The following is a 20,868-nucleotide window of genomic DNA, read 5'->3' as shown; positions in this document are numbered from 1 at the left end:
ACTCCTTCTTTGTGGATCTTTGGGAGTCCATAAATGCATGGAGTGGCTTCTCCAGCGTACAGGCGGTAGTAAGTGGGGCGGTCAATGGCTTTTTCCTTTTCAAGTTGTTGCAGGCAGCAAACAACTTTTTTCTTGTAGTTGCTTGTGGGATCACGTCTCAAGACCTCATAAGTATTGTTGTCACTGAGGAGTGTAGTTATTTTGTTGTGGTAATCCGATGAATTCAGCACAACCGTGCACCTCCCCTTGTCGGCTGGCAGTATGGTGATGTTTTGATCCTTGCTTAGGGCTGTGATGGCCTTCTTCTCCTGAGTGGTGAGGTTGGATGGAGGAAGTCTTGCACTGGAGAGAGTGGCTGAAACTTTCATCCTGATCTGTTCTGCTACAGGATGAGAAAGTTTGTTGATGTGATGTGGTTTCACTTTTCACTTGCATACCTACAACTGAGGCAGTGGAGACCGTCAGAAGACGACTACAGGAAGACGATTCCTTACTGAACAGAACCAGCTTCACCCCAGATCAGATTTGTGCACTTTTAGATCTCTGCCTTACCACAACATATTTTAAATACAATGATGGATTCTACAGACAGAAGCATGGATGTGCCATGGGCTCCCCAGTGTCTCCCATTGTAGCCAACCTTTACATGGAGGAAGTGGAAAGTAAAGCTCTTGGTTCTTTCAAAGGGATGGCACCTAGCCACTGGTACAGATATGTAGATGACACCTGGGTCAAAATCAAAACCCAAGAAGTAGAAGCCTTCACTCGTCACATTAACTCAGTGGATAAATACATACGTTTTACCAGGGAGGACACCAGAGATAACAAGTTACCATTCCTGGACTGTGCGGTGCTTATCGAGGAAGATGGAAGCCTCAACATTGAAGTTTACCGGAAGCCCACACACACAGACCAGTATCTCCTCTTTGACTCCCACCACCCTCTGGAACACAAACTTGGGGTGATCAGGACCCTACAACACCGTGCGGAAAGTGTTCCCTCTAAGGCAGAAGGGAAGCATAAGGAACACACACACATTAAGAAAGCCCTCAAAACATGCGGTTACCCCAACTGGGCCTTCATCAAATCAGCTAAGATGCACAGGAATGAAGGCCAAACACAAACTACAGAGAATAGGAAGGACAAGAGGAACAACATTGTCATCCCATATGTGTCAGGCTTGTCAGAGAAACTCAGAAGAATTTTCTCCAAGCATGACATCTCAGTATACTTCAAACCAAGTCACAACCTAAGACAAAAACTGGTTCACCCCAAGGACAAACCCGCCAAACACAAGATCAGCGATGTAGTGTATGCTGTTCAGTGCAGTGAAGAGTGCTCGGACCTCTACATTGGTGAAACCAAACAGCCTCTTCACAAACGAATGGCACAACATAGAAGAGCCACCTCGACAGGACAAGATTCAGCAGTACATCTGCATCTGAAGGAAAAAGGGCACTCTTTTGAGGATGCCAATGTCCACATTTTGGACAGGGAAAACAGATGGTTTGAAAGAGGAGTGAAAGAAGCCATCTATGTCCACTGTGAACAACCATCATTGAACAGAGGAGGTGGATTACGTCACCAACTTTCCCCCGCTTACAGTGCTGTCCTGAGCTCCCTTCCCAGACGTCTCAACCCCCATTCACACCTTTGTTCCAGTGACCTCAATAGGCCACAGGAAACAATGGAGCGGAGTCCTAAGTTGGTTTCAACTGAAACCACTGATTAAATATGACCCACGCCCCCTTCACACCTGGGCACATGTGTTCAAGCACATGATCAATAGAGGGTCATAACCACCTCCAGGGGACTACGCCCACAGGGATTTAAATACCTGGGTCTCTCCACCATTTGGTTGAGAACTGAAGAAGCCTTTCGGATGAGAGGTGAAACGTCTTCAAGAAACAAAAAGAAGTCCAGTCGCCTTTTTCAAGCTCCAGAGACCACACAGGTAGATGTATGCAGGTGTTCTGCTCTGTGTTCAGTTTTTCTCTTGTGGACATGAACACTGAACTTGTTGAGTTTTTAAAAAAAGAACTGAAGCTGATTTTTGTCCTGCTTTGTTTGCCATACCATTCATAGTCGCCTCACTTCCTGTTTAACCTGTGAAACATCACTGATTGATCTCTTCCTCTTCCTCCATCACAGCGGTGGCTGGCGGCGGCCGACCTGCAGCAGGAGGTGTACTGTCACTTGGCCGTGTATGTACCCAGAATCTTTTGCTTGGGGCCGTGCGGTGGGAGGGAGGAGCAGAGGGAGGAACAAAGGGAGGAGCTCGCCTGTCAGCTTCTCCTCCTCGCTCCATTTGAGTGGTTCCTGCTGGGGGAGGAGCCTGCAGCTGGGCTGGCGCTGCTGCAGGAGAATAACCGGCCGTCAGCACTGTGTGGGCACGTGTTCAAGGTGGGAGAACCCACCTACTCTTGCAGGTAGGAGGTGACACATGCACAGGTGACATAGGTAGCTCTACTTAGGTGATAACCTGTGTGTGTGTGTGTGTAGGGAGTGTGCAGCTGACCCAACGTGTGTCCTCTGCATGCAGTGTTTCCTGGGCAGTGTTCACAAAGAGCATCGATACAGGGTGAGCGTACACACATACACAGTTTGTTCATCATGGTTACATCGTGTTACCATCCTTGAATAAGTGAAGTAAAAGTTTTTTTGGTGGACGTCAGAGCGTGGTGGAAGATGCTGTTTAAAATGAGAAAAAAAATTATAAAATTTAAAATGAAACAAAATAAAGACTCTGAGAAAATAGTGAAAAAGTTATAAAGGAGGATCTCAGTTTAAGAGAAAAAGTTAAATAAAGAAGCTCAGTGGATTAATAATCCTATATATAAATAAATAGAGCTGTTCTTGGTAAAGTAAGCCGAGTACTAAAGATGCATTCAACAGCTGGAACACAAAAACGGAGAGGGGGAGGAAGATTATCTCAGAGTTCATCAGCACCAGCTGGATGAGATCACACAGGCTGACCTGAGATCTGCAGAAAGTATTTAAACTGGAATTCAAAGTCAGAAACTCATTGGGAACAGAGCTCAAACATCTAACTGGGATCAAACAAGAAGCTCTTCATCACTCCAGGGGGTCCTGAACCTAAACCGAAGCTTTGTTCACCAAGCTGTGCTGCATGTGTCATTTTCACACTAACTACATTTTTGAAAAAGTCTTAAGTCTTTCCCTCCTAAAGATGTTTGTTTAGACTCAGAGAGAGATCATAGAAAGCAGCAGTCACACAGTTAGAGCTTATCAGTGATAGCAACAGTGACAGGAAGCAGCTGCAGACTTCAGCTCTATTTGTACTGATCTGTGAGGACTGGTTCAGTTAGAGGTCAGAGGTTTGGCTGTCAGGTTCAGGTGACACTGAGGTATGTGTGTGTTTGTGACCACTAGATGACCACGTCAGGAGGAGGAGGTTTCTGTGACTGCGGAGATGCTGAAGCCTGGAAGACAGGTCCTTACTGCCAGAAACACACACCAGGAGACGAAAGCTGCGACGCTCAGGAGGTGAAATGGACGGACAGATGGCTGTCACTCTGTCTTTGCCTTTGTTAGTCTGACTTGCTGCCTGATGATTTTTTTTCCTTCGCAGGAATAGAATCATTTCTATTTAATTCAGTTTTATTTATATAGCGCCAAATCACAACAAAGTCGCATCAAGGCGCTTTGTATTGTAGGTAAAGACCCTACAATAATTACAGAGAAAACCCAACAGTCAAAATGACCCCCTATGAGCAGCACTTGGTGACAGTGGGAAGGAAAAACTCCCTTTTAACAGGAAGAAACCTCCAGCAGAACCAGGCTCAGGGAGGGGGGGTCATCTGCTGTGACCAGCTGGGGCTGAGGGGAGAGAGACAGGACAAAAGACATGCTGTGGAAGAGAGACAGAGTTTAATAATAACTAATAACTTTTCTGTAATAACAGAATCAGAAAACAACAAAAAAACCCCTCAGAAATAAACCCTCATTGTGCTCAGACTGCCCACTCAGCCTGATACTATCACCAAGTCATTCAGTAATGAGTTCCTCGCTGCACGTTTTGATCCAGGGAGGCAGCAAGCGGATGACCGATTGCTAGTGCTAATAGCCAAGCTCACTTGCTAATTATGGTTATAGCAAAAAAAAAAAAGGACCGTCTGTCTGTGACCTCACTCTGTGCTGTTTTTCTCTCCAGGACCCCATAACTCAGCTGCCTGCTGACATGGTCGGACGTGCGTTAAGCTTCTTCTTCATCATCCTGAAATACGCTGTTGACCTGCTGACCTGGGAGCATGAGGACCTGCTGCCAACAGGACTGGAGCCACTGTATGCACACTTTACCTTTATCTGAGACATGTGACAGGAAATACATCATACTGTAATATTCACTGTTTGTGTGTGTGTCTGTGTGTGTGTGTGTGTGCGCGTGCGTGTGTTTGTGTGCGTACGCGTGCACACACGCATGTGTACAGTGAGCGAGAGGACACCTACTACTGCATGCTCTTCAATGATGAAGTGCACACGTACGAGCAGGTGATCTACACGCTGCAGAAAGCTGTCAACTGCAGCCATAAGGAGGCCATGAGCTTCGCCACCACCGTGGACCGAGATGTCAGTACACACACACACACACACACACACACACAAAGAGGAGCTGTGATGAGGAGCTTCAACGATAATATTATAAGAATTTGCTCTCTGTGTGTGTGTTTGCAGGGCAGGAAGTCAGTTCGATATGGGGACTTGCAGTTCTGTGAACAGGCCAAGTCTGTTATTGTGGTGAGTGTTAACTTATGGGTTAATGTAAAAGTTTTCTCATCAGCCGTATGAACATTTGCCAGCTGTTGAGGGTAATTATTGACATGATTGGGTGTGAGGGGAAGATGTGGAGGGTTCAGCTCTCTGTGAACGATTGAGTGAACAGTTCATCAGGTTAAAGACATGAAAATTACTGATTTTGTCATCTAGGGTTCATAATCTGATTGTAGCACTTCTTATGTACCCCTGAACTGAGATACAGCATCCTAGGTTCGTTCCCTTTAACAACACACAACTAGGGAAAAACACACCCTCTTGGATACTGTAACTGAAAGTAAAATTTCTGGCAAATTGTTGTGTGAGTTTAACCTTTAAGTCATAATGGCATAAATCCCTTACATTCTAATAATCCCCGTATTACTCGGAGAAATGAAAAGGGTAGTGGTGCCAAAATTATGGTATTTATTTACATCAGCCACAGGCCAAAAACCCACCCACTGAAACAGCCTGGTGGTGGTAACTCAGTGCAGCAGAGGTTATTCCTTAACCTTTAAACGTATTTACATGTGTGGTCCCACATGAACTGAAAAGACAGGAAACAATAAAGGAAAATCTGGAAATACCAAAACAAACCCGTTGCAGGCCTGAGCATATGATGTTGGAGTAGTTAACCTATTAACTGGCAGTGTCCCACCCGCGGGACGTTTGTAGCGCTCTCCAAATTTGAAGCCTCATAGCGTCACAGTAACGCTGCAGTCCGCTCTCACGATGCTTTTATATGACAGACTAGACCCTCAGAATTGGATTGACACCTCATTTGGCCAATCATGTTATGAAATGGATTTTCCAGAGCCAATAATAACCAGACAGCGTCATCTGACTTCTCTGGACATGCCCCAGATGTTCTCCAATCGTTCTGATTGGTCAGCTCTGACCCAAAATCCAAAAACACAGATTATAGCCAATAAAATTCCTGACACGTGGGTATATGGCACTATGGGGTGGGTTTTCACATGAATGCATAAACTCCCTGCGTAACCAGTGCATCCTCCGTGCGTGAAACTGAGCAGGAACTAAGAGTCTGTGTGCCGTACTGCGTAAACTGTGTTTACAATACTTTTTCTCGCCAACGGATTATCAGAATGCATCAAAAACAGACTATATTTATTCAAAGAAGTGACTACATGACTCACGAGAGTGGATTATTATTTATTAGAGGATTTTGTCGCTGATTTGACCGGTTTTACGGAATCTCACGAATGGACAGCTGTACTCTGAAGGTGATTTATGGTACGTGTAACTTTTTATTCTCAGCTCGTCCTTGTATTATATGCTGTTTAGATGTAAATATGTATGTAATAGTGAGCTTGACATGCACCATTACACAGAAAATATCACCATACGCTGTTGTTGTGCCACTTATATTGTGTGTGTGCTTTGCATATGGAAATTTACAAGAGCAGTGTTGGGGGCAGGGAAGGTTGTTACAGGTCTCGATGAGGCTTTCACGGGGGTCTTTATTACGTTTATTACGGCAGGATGAGGAGGACAATGGTATCAGAGAAGGACTATTGGGAGGATTGTGGTTTTTTTATTTTATTTGAATATGTAGTGTTTACATTTACTGTAACTTTTGATCAATATACAACTTATTTACTTTGGGTGTGTGAAGGAATCACTGAAAATAGACTGGGGGGGTTTGTAAATGAAGGCCTAACATTTTCCTTTTACAAATTAGGGCAACCACTGATTTATATGTCTATAATTATAATTAATTCACATTATCAGTAACTTTGTGTATAGCAGAGGATTCCTCAGGGTAGTATCTTTGATTAGAGCCTCACTGATGACTCTATGTTGAGGCATTGAGGAGTTACAGCCATTTGAAGTTTGTATATCAAAGGCTGCTCACATGTGAGACCACACCTGGACATCAACACAAAAAAAACTTTACAAAACAGTAGGTTTTTGTGCTATCTTGATAAAATTTGAAATACACATTAAAAAGACTTCATTCTACAGCTTCATTATATTTTCCAGTCCATACCTTCTACACTCAGTGTGTTATATGAAAACAAACAGGAAAAATCCAGACGAGGCAAAAATTGTCCAATTTTTCTGTGTTCAAAACTTAATAGCTACAAACTCATTATAGTTACAGCATTTTTGACTGCAAGAATGAAAAATATAGCTTGTATTCTTCACAAAGAGACCAAGCTTTTGCTTGTACTCCAAAGAGTTCAGGAACAGCAGCTAATTTAATTTGGGTATGCTTTTTCAGGTGTTTTTGTTGATTTTGGAGTGGCCAGTTAACAGGTTAATGAGCACATAGTCTTTGCTAGCATGCAGCGCTGTAACAGGGTTACTCATTCTCTGCAGTCAGTACTGCTAGCAGTCCTACAGACCACGTGATTGTATTGTGGTAGTGACAAAAAACACAGTTCCACGAGGTTTTGGTGCAAAGTCCAGTTCAGTTCTGGTAGAAACTCAGTCCGACCCTGTATTGGCAAAACACGCAAAACTGTGCAATGGAAGCTTGTTTCCACCACTAAGAAGAAGAAGAAAAAAAAAATCGCCATCCGTAACTCGAAATTTCAAGTTTGCTCTGCCAATCGGGAAGCTCCGTTATGATACATCATTTCCTTGTTAACCAGAAGCAGGAGGCTGAAGGCATCAGCTGTCAACAGATCGACATGAAAACATTGATTCCTTTTATGTAGCTGTTTTTCGCTGGAAGGCATTCTGACTGTTGATGATCAAAAACCCGACGACAATTTGTTCATGTTTGCTAACACTGCTAGCTCACTGATACTTTTGCTACCCCATTTTGCGTGCGCATGCGTTGGTGTCATCTGCTTCCAGGCAAAAAGGAAATTACCTGTTTCACAGAGCTTCCTGATTGGCAGTAATAACTGGAAATTTTGTGTTAATGAAAATTTTGAGATACATAAATCAAATTGAGTCACAGATGGTTTTTTTTTCTTTTTTTTTTTTAGTGGCAGAATCTTCCATACAGTCCAGCTCTGCGTCGAAAACGGGGAAAAGAAAACAGCACTAGCCTCTTTCTGAACGAAGAGGCTACTGTATGGCCTGTCCTCAACAGATACTGTCTCTCAAAAAGCTGGTAGCTAGTCACTATCAGTACATGTCCGGCACATTACTTACCCTAACACAAGCTGCCCCTCGCTTCACTCTCCATCTTCTGCTAGTTCCTGCAGACCAACCAATCAGAGTCTGAGAAACGTAAAGTCTCTCAATGTGTACCAATCTCAGGCAGTACACAAAAACACTTTACAAACTATCACATAATCTATTATACAGTAAATGACTGCATACAGTATGCATATTAGGACATATTATTACATACTGACACCCACTATGAAAAAGTAAAAATCTTAAAGGGATACAATTCATTATTATCCCAACAAGAATTTGCCCATTTTCAGAAACCTTTAAACACTGAGGGTTTACCCTGGGGTTACACGATGAAATGTATGCACACAGCGAGCAGCTGCAGAGCTGCTGTATGTTTCTTATTCCAGCAGATGATGAACAGACCTCTCTGAGCTTGTACTGCAGCAGCTTGGCTCCACAGGAAGAGAGTCCAGCTGCTCCGTGTTATTTACAATCATTACCTTGCCCACCAATAGGAGCAGGGAGGTGATCTGTCTGCCAGTAATGTAACATTTTGAACCAAAATTGATGAAACTTTGTGGAAATATTCCTCAGGGATATTTTTCTTAAAACTTTCTGAGGAGAAAACAATGGAAATCTCACCTCCTCTTCCCCCCACCCCCAGAGGAACACCAGCCGTCAGTCGAAGCCTCTCCGGGTTCAGGTGATGCACTCATCTGTTGTTGCTCATCAGTGTTTTGCTCTGAAGGCTCTGAGCTGGTTGGGTCAGATCATTCAGTACTCTGGTATGTGTGGATTTCATTACCCACAATCCCTCTTTTTCTTGCTGCTGCATTTAGTGACTGTGGACTTTGTTTCAGATGGTCTGAGGAGGATCCTGTGTCAGGTGGGCCTGCAGAAAGGTCTGGAGGGAGAGAACTCCTCGCTGGTGGACCAGCTGATGCTCAGTGACTCCAAGATGTGGAAAGGTAACCGGTTGGACGGCCATGATCCACAACACTAACTTGTGTATAATGTCAAACAGTATGATTTTAGCCATCAGTAAATTCTATGAAGACACAAAGCAAAGATGTAGGGCTAAGATTTACTCTATAACTAGCTGGAATTTAGTTGCACGGTGGTCTCCTCACTGCTTTAGTCAATGCTAACTCACCCTTGGCACCCGAGCAGGTAACCTGAGGTCAACTGATCGGCAGTTTGTTGTGTCTGCAGGAGCAAGGAATATCTATCACCAGCTGCTCATGAACAGCCTCCTCATGGACCTCAAGTACAAGAAGATCTTTGCCATCCAGTTTGCCAAGGTAACACACCTGTGCAACATATCTAATCTACGCTCACCACCCACCTCTGTTACGTACACCTTGCTCATACTGGGTTGAATCCCCTTTTGCCTTCAGAGCTGCTTTAATTCTTCATGGCTCTGATTCAACAAGGTGATGGAAACATTCCTCAGAGATGCTGGTCCATGTTGACATGACTGCATGCTGCAGATTTGTCAGCTGCATCCAATATCTGAATCTCACACTGCACCACATCCCAGAGGTACTCTACTGGACTGAGATCTGGTGACTGTGGAGGCTGTCTGAGTACAGTTTCATGATCAAGAAACTAGTTTGAAATGATCTGAGGTGTTGAAACTAAAGGCTGCCGAGAAAAAAAACAAGGCAGTCTGTCCCAAAACATTTGTATTATCAGGAATTCGGCTCCCTAAGCTGGCCTTGAGGCTGGTAATCATATCTCCCTGGGTTGATGTGACAGCAGATGCACTCCCCCGCCCCTACCTTCCTTCTGCGATTTGTGTGAACTGGGATCTGGACTACCACGAGCACTCACACGCCTTTAGTGACTGTGGCTGCAGACACCCATCTCCCTTATGTTAGTCTTGTCTGTCCTACTCTTGGATGGTTGTTCTGAACAAATTCCGTTGTATGTATGATGATTAATTTCGTTGTATGTATAATGACAATAAAATTCTATTCTATTCTATATACCTGATGAGGGCACCTCATCACCATGCCTGTTAGAGCTGGACTGTAGTCTGGGCTGTCTTATCCTAGTAGAAGCTGAATAACCCCCTGACCTCAGTTTGTTATTCTCTGGCAGCATCTATTTATGGAGAAATCCTCTGAAGCTCAATGTAACAGCCTCAAAGATCCTTAAACATCCTCAGACATCCTTAAAAAGCCTTAAATAGGCTATTTCACACGACCTCAGACCTCCTCAGATATTCTCAGACAGCCTCTAAACAACCTTAAACTACCTTAAACAGTCTCGATCATCCTCATTCCATTAACATTGTTGACCGATGTGAGAGCAGCAGGTTTGGGTGTTTCTGCCCTGAGGACCTCGAGGCTGTAAATGCTGAGCTCAGAGGATATTATTGTTTTTAAAACCAACTTCCTGTGGATGTGGAGCCTCATTCTGACATCAGAGATGATGAGGTCACACTCAGTCTAAACATATGTGTTCAGATCTCACTGAGGTTTGACTGCTTTCCCTCCTTAGCAGATGGTGGCAATTGAATGGGGGATGGACTCATGTCTGATGGAATGCATTGAAGTTAAAGATCATGTTTTGCAAATTGGTGATCACTGAGAGAAAATTACTCATTCAGTATTCAAAGCACTAAATGTCCATAGATTATTCACGCGGCAAGCTCAGATGTTTCTTAGTTACTCATTTGAAGATAAAAAATTTGTATATCTATTCTTTTATATGTTAGTCTTCAGATTGGAAACAGGCAATTTTTCCTCCCCTGATGAACTCGTCTACCAATACAATAGTGGGCTTCAGGCCATCGTAAATGACCTTGCTTGTGTTCAAAGTCGGACTGTTTCTTTTTCTCATTACGCACCATGGTATACTCCTGTATCATGACTCCTCAAGGCCAAAGGTTGTCGTTTAGAGTGTCTTTACAGGAAAACTGGACTTACTGTTCACAAAGCTATGTATGTATGCTGATCATGTTCAGGTTTATAAGAATGTTCTGTCTACAGCTAAAGCTGAGTACTATGCAAATCTTATCAGGGCAGGTGAAGGCAATTCTAGAGTATTGTTCTCCACTCTCAATTCCATCCTTAAACCTCCTGTTATGCTATCCTGTCAGATGCATTCCACTGAGCATTGTAACAATTTTATGAACTTCTTTAATCTCAAAATCCAACAAATTCACCACCACTTAGCCTCCCAGAATCTCTCCTTGACCATTTTATCACCTACAATCTCCTGTAATTCATCCACCAGTACCTTTTCCAGCTTTCATCTTCCATCCATCGCTGAAATTTCTGCAATTATACAAAAATCCAAACCTACTACTTGCCAACTCGATCCCCTACCAACTTCTCTGGTTAAAACCTGTCTGCCATTAGTAGTAGTCTAATAGTGCACTTCCTACTGCCTCTTTTTCACTTCCTCTTTTTCATAACTTTCTCATTTTCATATGGTCACGTCCCCCTCAAAACTGAACTATCACCCCCTACCCCACTCACCCACCCACCCGCCCTCAGACTGACAGCTATCCCCCACAAGGGTTGTATCATCTCTATTATGTAATACCGCAGCTCAAACATCAGCACGTCTACACACACACACACACACACACACACACACACACACACACACACACACACACACACACACACACACACACACCTGCCCAGTATCAGCACCAGACACTGACCCCCTGGTGTGTGTGAATCAGTCTTAACGGATCTTAACAGAAAAAGCTTATCATAGAGTTGTCACGAAAACTTGTAGTTGTGCTAGAAAGCGGAGGATGACACCGGTCCGTTCATACAATCTGAAGCGGTGATCAACACCAGTGTGCAATATCAATAACAGACACCGACCCCCTGCTGCAACACCGTGCACATGCGTGGACCAGGCCTTAACAGGAAAAAAAAAAAACTAAAAACTAATCACAGGGATGCAGGAGTGTCACACAACCTGTGGGAGTGGTAGAAAAGCAGAGGAAGACTGGCCGGAGTGGTCATACACTCTGAACGAAGATCCTTGCGTTATTTCAGCAGAACACCGCAAACTCCATAATCAAGTTCGCGGACGATACTACGGTGATAGGCCTAATCAAAGACAACGATGAAACGGCCAACAGGGAGGAGGTTCAGCATCTGGCTGCATGGTGTGAGGACAACAACCTGGAGCTTAACACAGGGAAAATGAAAGAGATTATTGTGGACTTTAGAAGAACTGCAAGTCAGGCACACACCCCCATCTGCATCAATGGTGCAGTAGTAGAAAAGGTGCCCAGCTTCAAATTCCTCGGCGTCCACATCTCTGAAGATCTCTCTTGGTCCCTCAACTCGTCAGTCCTGGTCAGAAAGGCACAACAGTGCCTTTATTTTCTTCGGAGACTCAAAAAAGCTTACTTGTGTCCCAGAATACTCGTGGACTTTTACCGCTGTACCATTGAGAGCATTCTTACAAACTGCATCTCTGTGTGGTACGGCAACTGCTCCGCAGCTGACCGGAAAGCTCTTCAGCGGGTGGTTAAAACTGCCCAACGTATCATCGGCACTCAGTTACCCACCATACAGGACATTTACAGTAAACGGTGCCTGGGTAAAGCGAGGAACATTATCAAGGATGTCTCTCATCCTAATCATGGTTTTTTCACCCTACTTCCGTCTGGCAGGCGTTACAGGTGCCTTCGCTCTCGTACCAGCAGGCTCAGGAAGAGTTTTTTTCCTGAGGCTGTAACCCTGCTAAATTCCAGTTCATCATTGTAAAACATTACTGCACTTCGTATCATACTTAAACCTTGTACTTTTTATAAATGTTCTTATAAATGTTTTATCAGGACTAGTATAATCTGTAAATTTGCACATGGTATTATTGCACTATCTACACCAGCCCAACAATAATGTATATACTGTATATATTTGCCATATACTTAATTTTGTTTACTCTCATTCATTATTTATTCATGTAGCCTTTTTTATTTATTTATTCAACTTTTCTCTCTATAACTATAGGTCACTGTACAATTAATGTTACCCGTTTAATAGTCTCAATTTTTATATGTCTTTTATTCTACCTGTCTGGTTACTCCTGCACTTTAATTGAGCATCAGATGTATATAATCCCTATCTTGCATTTCTGGTTAGATGCTACTGCATTTCGTTGACTCTGTATTTTTACTTTGCACAATGACAATAAAGTTGAATCTGAATCTGAAACGTTATTTTTAAAACATGGCTCAAGGTAAGAAATATATTTTTTTTAAATTCTGACCAGACACTGACCAGGGGGTCAGTGTCTGGTGCTGATATTGGGCAGGTGTGTGTGTGTGTGTGTGTGTGGGGAGAGGTGCTGATGTTTGAGCTGCGGTATTACATAATAGAGATGATACAACCCCTGTGGGGGATAGCTGTCAGTCTGAGGGCGGGTGGGTGAGTGGGGTAGGGGTGATAGTTCAGTTTTGAGGGGGACGTGACCATATGAAAATGAGAAAGTTATGAAAAAGAGGAAGTGAAAAAGAGGCAGTAGGAAGTGCACTATTAGACTACTGCCATTTTTATCCCCTCTCATAACTGATATCATCCATTCCTCTCTCAATTTAGGTCAGGTTCCATCCTCACTTAAAACAGCCTTAATCACTCCTCTGCATTGTAGTTTTTGGCAACCATTTTAGTTTTAGTCTTAGTCTTTTGGACGAAAATACTTCTTAGTTTTAGTCAGTTTGTTATTTCTAAATGTGATAGTTTTAGTCGACAAAAACTCAAAGTTTTAGTCAAGTTTTAGTCAGCTTTAGTGGGGAAAAAATAAGAAGAAAGTATTAGTCTTTACAAATTAATTTAAATAGTTAGTGGTAACAGTGGAATAAAATTACTCCAAAAAATGCAATAAACAAAAACATTCTCACTTGGGCAATTGGGGCTTTATTTCTCAGAATTTGCTAAAGTGCAATAAACATACATATGCCCCAAATATAAGCAATGGATGAGGAACACATGCTTAACTTGACCTTGTCTGCCAGGGCAATCAAGTTGTATATTATATATAAAAACAGACACCATATTGCAAAATATCAGGGTGATGAGCCTTCAGATGCCGCTTAAGATTTGTGGTGTTTTTTCTGACAAGTTTACCGCCGTCTCCCTGGACAATAGATTCAGTTTTCCTTTCAAATGTGTTATATCGTCACCTTTTTAAAGTAATGGCCTAAGTCATTTTTTGGCAAAACTGATTTTTTTTGCCTAAATGATTTCCTCATGATGCTGCCGACCTCTGGTAAAATCGCCTACCTCCTCAGTTGAACAGATCCTGCAGTTTTACCCATTTAATATAATGGCCTATGTCAAGAGTGTGACTTAGGCTGTTTTATTTTGCCTCAGTCAAAAGACTGTGTGACACTTTTTTTTTTTTTTACAAGCTTTTCAAGATGGCAGCTGCTTCGATAAGAAAAAACCTCTCCCTCGCCACTGATGTTATTTCCATGATTCTGGTCTCATCCCCCATTGTTAAGTGAAGAGATTAACTATGATATAGACTAGGCTATAAATATTGCATAGTCATAAATCTTTTTATTCAGTTTTTTAGTCAGCAAAGTAGCTAAATCCATGAAGACTATCTGACTGTTACAAGTGATAGGCTGTTAAATCTGTTAAGTAATTTCTGCCTTTTCAAACAATATTTCATCTACAGGTTTTGCCTCATTTTTTTTTTAACTTTACATGATCTAAAGTAAGAAAATTTTGAAAACGGTATTGTAATCTGATAGCTAGACATTGTGTATAACAAAAAATTACATTATACTTTTGTGTTTATATTTGATGACTATCTCATGGACTACATCCACTGGGGTTTAAATACCTGGGTCTCTCCACCTTTCGGTTTGAGAACTGAAAAAGCCTTTGGGATGACAGGTAAAATGTCTTGAAGAAACAAGAAGAGGTCCAGTCGCCCTTTTCCAAGCTCCAGAGACCTTTATGACCAAGAACCTACACAGACAAGGGTTGAAATGTTTTTGTAGGCAATGCATTTGACAATTCTTTGGCCAGTCAGGGCTCATCGTGTGAAAATCATAATGAGACAGTCATTGAGGAGAGGAGGCAGGTTGTACCAGGCCAAGAGTCTGTTTCAGATGGAGCAGACGATACCTTAAACACTCCTGTTTATGATATTCAAGATGCCATGCAGACACAACCACATCATGAAGTGGGCAATTCTGATGATGATGATGATGATGTCATCTGTGAACCAGATTATCCCCCATCCTGTGATGAGTCCTCTGATCCATAAAATGGTAAATGGACTAGTTCTTATATAGTGCTTTTCTACTCTAGCTGAGCACTCAAAGCACTTCATACAACATGTTTGCATTTACCCATTCATACAAGCACTTCCTTCTACAACTAAGTGCTTAATAGCTAACATTCACACACACTCATACAGTTGTATTGGAGAGCAACTTGGGGTTCAGTATCTTGCCCAAGGATACTTTGGCATACAGACTGGAGCAGCCAGGAGTAGAACCACCAGCCTTCTGATTAGTAGAGGACCTGCTCTACCTCCTGAGTCACAGGCACCACCATGAAGACAAAATGAAAGCAGCCTAATCATAGCAATAATGTCAAAGTGCTTAATCACAATGAGTTCCTGAAACTGAATGCAAGTTACTTCATTAGCATCAGACCAGGCAAAAAAGTTGGAGAGCTGACTGCATGATTTGCAGGCTCTTCAGTTTAGCAGTGAAGGCAAAATCCATTTTGAGCTGTCCATCACGGAGGACTCTGCGTGGGAAGCACTGCCACAGAGGACAAAGGTGGATAAGAATATTTTCAAGTGCTCTGCCCATCAAGGAGAGAAAGTTCCAGGATCTCCAGTCAGTGAACCATCTCATGCCCATGTTGACTGCCATCACTTCTTTGACAATTTGCCGCATCAAAAGGCATCAGTCAAGAACCCAGCAAAAGAGCTGGAGGGAGAAGAGAGGAGATGTACATTTCTCCTCATAATTATGTTTAGTTAGTTATGCTTAATGGTTGACAGAGTTGAACATTTAAAATTGCTTAAGTCGCAAAGGCATGATAAAAAATTTGCCTAAGTCATTTATTCCTCTTATGTTACATAATGGACAAGCATTGTAATTAGCACGTCAAAAGTAATCTATTATCTTAACCTTTTTGAGTGAAATTATAAATAAATAAATTTTCAATTTTTAGTTTTTTTTTTTTTTTGTGTGTTTCCTGATAAACCTGAAAAAATTACTTAGGCTGTTATTTTAACAAGGTGATGATATTGAAAATCCATAGATCTTTTCTTGGTCTGCGTCCACCAAACCCCTTTGTGCAACGTCCAGCATCCGCCATGGTCCACCAGTGATTAAAGCACGTCAGACTCAACGGCCCGGGCCACATGCGGCCCGCCACATAATTTTATATGGCTTTATATGATTTCCTATAGTTATTATTAATGGCCAGTGGGTAAATAGTGCTACCACCACATATACTAGAAATCCCACAATGCACTGCAACAGTTTCCGCGCAGGCCAAGACCTATGCGGTGACCCGTTTTCAGTTTTGCCAATGACACATTGATCAGTGATCAGTGGATAAAAACATAGGCACTTTTTACAGTGACATTTAAACTAGCCTGCCCCCCAAAAATGGCCAAATGAAAAGTGGAAAACAGGGATTTTCCAAACAGGTGGGAGGCAGAGGACCTGATTGTTGACATTGGAGGTAAACCGTGTGTCTCTTTTCCCCACCTGTGATGTGTGGGGAAAATAGGAGATTGGTGGGACAGATGTGGGCGAAGACGCAGAGGGAGACCTGCACAGGTGAGCTGACAGTGCATCACTGTGTCACACACCAGGAGCAAAGTCCTGACGACAGAACACGCCATGAGCACCGCAACAAAGACAGTGAACTTTATAAGAGGCAAAGCTTTAAGTCACTGGCAGTTTCAGAGGAAATAGCTTCTGAGTTTGGTGATGTGCCTTATCACATAGGTGCCATGAGCTACCTGAGGAAACCTGTCAACTTCATGAAAAATAAAGTAAAAGTGTCAGCAGGGCTCCAGGATAAAAGGTGGCTGTGTGAGAACCATCCATACGTCCGTGGAGCTTCAGGGACGGGACTGCGTGATTAGGCGTGTGATTGCCAAAACAAAAATCAGAGCAGGTCTCCACCGCTGTGTTTGCAGCTGCGCTTTATGCTGAGAAACTGGACACACTGCACAGATTATGCAGCGTTTTTCTGACTGTGAAGCACAGAAATTCAGTTTTTACCTGAAAAATTAGAAAATTTTCATCAGCTTGAAATATTTTCATTTTTCCTGATGTTATTTTTGAAGGAAAATATAATTTTATATTTTATTTAATGTGTTGAGGAAAAGGTTGCTGTATTTTGGCCATTCAAATTCATATTGCTGATTAAAATAATTGTTTTTTAATCCTGTTTGGCCCGTGACTCAGACTCTGTCTTCAATTTTGGCCTGTCCTATGACTGAGTTTGACACCTCTGGGTTAAAGTACCGTATTTTTCGGACTATAAGCCGCTACTTTTTTCCCACGTTTTGAACCATGCGGCTTATAGCCCGGTGCGGCGTTTCTGTGGATTTTTCTTTAACCACCAGGGGGCTCTTTAGCAGGATATGAATCATGGGACGTCAAAGTTGGAAATCAAAGAAGAAAGCGCCAACAAGTGCTAGCAGCAGGCACAAAAGAGATTTTTTTCAAACTCCCTCATCATGGAAACCACAAAAAGAACTTCCTATGATGCCGCTTTTAAGTTGAGGGCTATCGACCTGGCACTACAGGAGGGAAATAGAGCCGCTGCACGTAAGCTCGGCGTGAACGAATCAATGGTGAATTGACTTGTTATAACTCAAATTTGGGGTTGTCTGTCCCCCTCTGCTGAGTGCCGAGTAATTGTGGAAAACCGAGAGCGGCGGAGATACCAGCGGCTTATAGCCCGGTGCGGCTTATATATGTACGTTTCCAGTTTTTTCCAAAAAATTTGTAGGTGCGGCTTATAGTATGGTGCGCTCTATAGTCCGGAAAATACGGTAATGGAGGTGGTGTGCGTGACCAGAAATAAATGGGATGCAGCAGCATTACTGATAGGTTTTAGCTTTTGACTGAGAGATTACAAGCACAATAGGCAGACATGTCATGCATTTTGGATGACTGACAGAACATCCATTAACCTTCTCACTGACGTCTCGTCATGTTTTAGTCATCAAAGAGCCATGTTTATCTCGTTATCGTCATAAAAAAAAGGGTCGTCAACGAAATAATTTTGTCATCATTAACAAAAAAAAACACTGCTCCTCTGTTAAAGAAACCTGGAGCTGATCCCAGTACTCTGAATAACTTTCAACCCATCTCTAATTTGCATTTTATCTCCAAAATTCTTGAATGAGTCATGGCTGATCAGGTCCACGCTTATCTTTCTGATAATAATCTCTTCGAAGAACTACAGTCAGGTTGTCATCCCCTACATAGCACTGAGACAGCTTTGGTTAAAATCACCAATGATCTGTTAATGGCAGCTGATTCCCATACTCATCCTCCTCAATCTTAGTGCAGCCTTCACTACCATTTCTCATTCCATTCTCCTCTACAGACTAGCTTCTTTAGGTTTTACAGATACCCCACTCACCTGGTTTGCCCTATCTCTCTGGCTGCACCCACATTGTTCAGTTTAAAAATTATAAGTCATCTATTACTCCAGTGTCCTCTGGCGTTCCCCAAGGTTCTGTGCTTGGTCCCCTCCTTTTTATTATCTATCTCTTACCACTAGGACATATATTTAGAAAACATGGTATAATTTTCACTGTTACACTGACGACACCCAGCTCTATATCTCATCTAAGCCTGACTGCAGCTCTGCCCCCGGCCTCCCTCTCTGACTAAAATCTTGGTTTTCACAAAATTTGCTTAAACTAAATAATGACAAAACAGAAATCTTGCTGGTTGGCACAAAGTCTACTCTGGCCAAATCTAACCAGTTTACTCTCACTATCGATAATTTCACTATTCCTGTCTCTTCCCAAGCAAAAAGCTTAGTGAAGAGCTTAGGTGTTATCCTAGATAGCACACTTTATGAGGCCCATATTAATAACATTACTCGGTCTGCGTACTTTCATCTACGTAACATAAACCGCCTTACTCCTGTTAGCACCACTGTCCTTGTCCATGCCCTGGTTACTTCGCGCATCGATTACTGTAACTCACTCCTCTCCAGTCTACCTCTCAAACTTCTTCGCAATCTTCACTTGGTCCAAAACTCTGCTGCCCGTATCATCACCAGAACTCCCTCTACCCAACACATTACCATATTTTGCAGACTATAAGGTGCACCGCATTATAAGGTGCAACATCAACGGGTCTATTTTCATACATAACTCTCACCGAGTTATAGGACGCATGATAAAACATATGTAGAGTGAAACAAAAGCGTCAGGTAAGTCTAACTTAATTCAACTTTATTCAACTCACAATAACTCAGACTATTGTTCATTTTTTTAAAAAAAGAAAAATATACTCACATTTTAAATCAGGCTCAGGGACAAGTTCTTGCCCCAAGTGGAGGAGTTCAAGTATCTCAGGGTCTTGTTCACGAATGACGGGAGAAGGGAGCGGGAGATTGACAGACGGATCGGGGCTGCTTCTGCAGTGATGCGGACGCTGCACCGGTCTGTCGTGGTGAAGAGGAAGCTTAGTGTAAAAGCGAAGCTCTTGTTTAACTGATTGATCTACGTTCCTACCCTCACCTATGGTCACGAGCTTTGGGTAGTGACCGAAAGAATAAGATTGCGAATACAAGTGGCAGAAATGAGTGTCCTTCATAGGGTGGCTGGCCTCTCCCTTAGAGATAAGGTGAGGAGTGCAGCCATCCAGGAGGGGCTCAGAGTAGAGCCGCTGCTCCTCCACATTGAAAGAAGCCAGGTGAGGTGGCTCGGGCATCTGATTAGGATGCCTCCTGGCCGCCTCTTGGGTCAGGTGTTCAGGGCATGTCCCACCGGGAGGAGGCCCCGTGGTAGACCCAGGACACGCTGGGGAGATTATATCTCCCCAGCGTGTCCTGGGGAGATATAATCCTGGGGAGATTATATCTCTAGGCTGGCCTGGGAACCCCTTGGGGTCCCTCTGGATGAGCTGGGAGAGGGAAGCCTGAGCTTCTCTGCTCAGGCTCCTGTCCCCACGACCCAGCCCTGGATAAGCAGAAGAGAATGGATGGATGGATTTTAAATCATTCATCTTCCACAAATCCATCAAATTCCTCATCTTCAGTGTCTGAGTTGAACAGTTGGGCTATTTCGGCATCAAGCATACTAGGTTCCCTCTCATCATTAGCTGAGTCAGTCTCGTTGTTGTTACTGTTTTGTTTTGGTTGCGGCCCACAGCAACCATTTAATTGTTAATAAAAGGGCAACTTTTGCTGGCAATCTCTCACCATCATCTTCAACATCTTAACAGACGCTGCAATATATTTTTTATTAATGAGGGTAAGAAGAAGTCATTTCTTAATTTTATATATAAGCCCTTCATAAATCCTGTGCACCAGTATATTTACCGATATAAGCAAAGAAAAAAACATTAAATTTAAAAAAAAAAAGAAAGAAAATCCCTCTTTGACTCAACACCAGAAACCTGAAAACTCCGCTGTCACCGTGTTTTGTGTACATACAGCGCTCATATTGCATCCCCTCGTATGCTGTGGCATCGCCCGGACCTCTCTTTGGCACCAAGGGGGGCAGCACACACACCCCAGGACCTGGATTTGGTCTTTAGCGACTTTTGAGACAGCCCACAGCGAGTTTTGTTGCACAAAAGTTGGTAACAGTGCCGGCCACCAATTGCCAGATCATGCACATATATATAGGCCAGCATAGATGAAAATAGGCCAAATCCATCATAGTTTTCATAGTTTACTGGGTACAGTTTCCATTTTTGGAACAATGCTTCCACTTCTTGCTGAATTTATCTCCGGTAGCTTTGGCTGCTTTCCACACCTGCTGCGCTGCACT

At 42.9% G+C, this 20,868-nt stretch overlaps 1 protein-coding gene across 3 annotated transcripts in view; it reads left to right on the top strand.

Moving 5' to 3' along the window:
- The window catches only part of ubr2 (ubiquitin protein ligase E3 component n-recognin 2), a 96,396-nt gene that overhangs the window by 13,330 nt on the left and 62,198 nt on the right, over positions 1-20,868 (top strand). For all 3 annotated transcript variants that reach the window (XM_030747547.1, XM_030747546.1, XM_030747548.1), the window contains exons 2-10: positions 2,152-2,429; positions 2,503-2,581; positions 3,394-3,507; positions 4,175-4,305; positions 4,452-4,590; positions 4,696-4,758; positions 8,537-8,657; positions 8,733-8,840; positions 9,085-9,173. In XM_030747547.1, coding sequence (XP_030603407.1) covers positions 2,152-2,429; positions 2,503-2,581; positions 3,394-3,507; positions 4,175-4,305; positions 4,452-4,590; positions 4,696-4,758; positions 8,537-8,657; positions 8,733-8,840; positions 9,085-9,173 — 1,122 coding nt within the window. The remainder of the gene's footprint in view (positions 1-2,151; positions 2,430-2,502; positions 2,582-3,393; positions 3,508-4,174; positions 4,306-4,451; positions 4,591-4,695; positions 4,759-8,536; positions 8,658-8,732; positions 8,841-9,084; positions 9,174-20,868) is intronic.

Source organism: Archocentrus centrarchus, chromosome 15 (genome assembly GCF_007364275.1).
Source record: "Archocentrus centrarchus isolate MPI-CPG fArcCen1 chromosome 15, fArcCen1, whole genome shotgun sequence".
NCBI lineage: Eukaryota > Metazoa > Chordata > Actinopteri > Cichliformes > Cichlidae > Archocentrus > Archocentrus centrarchus.
This window is presented reverse-complemented; position numbering and strand designations above follow the sequence as displayed.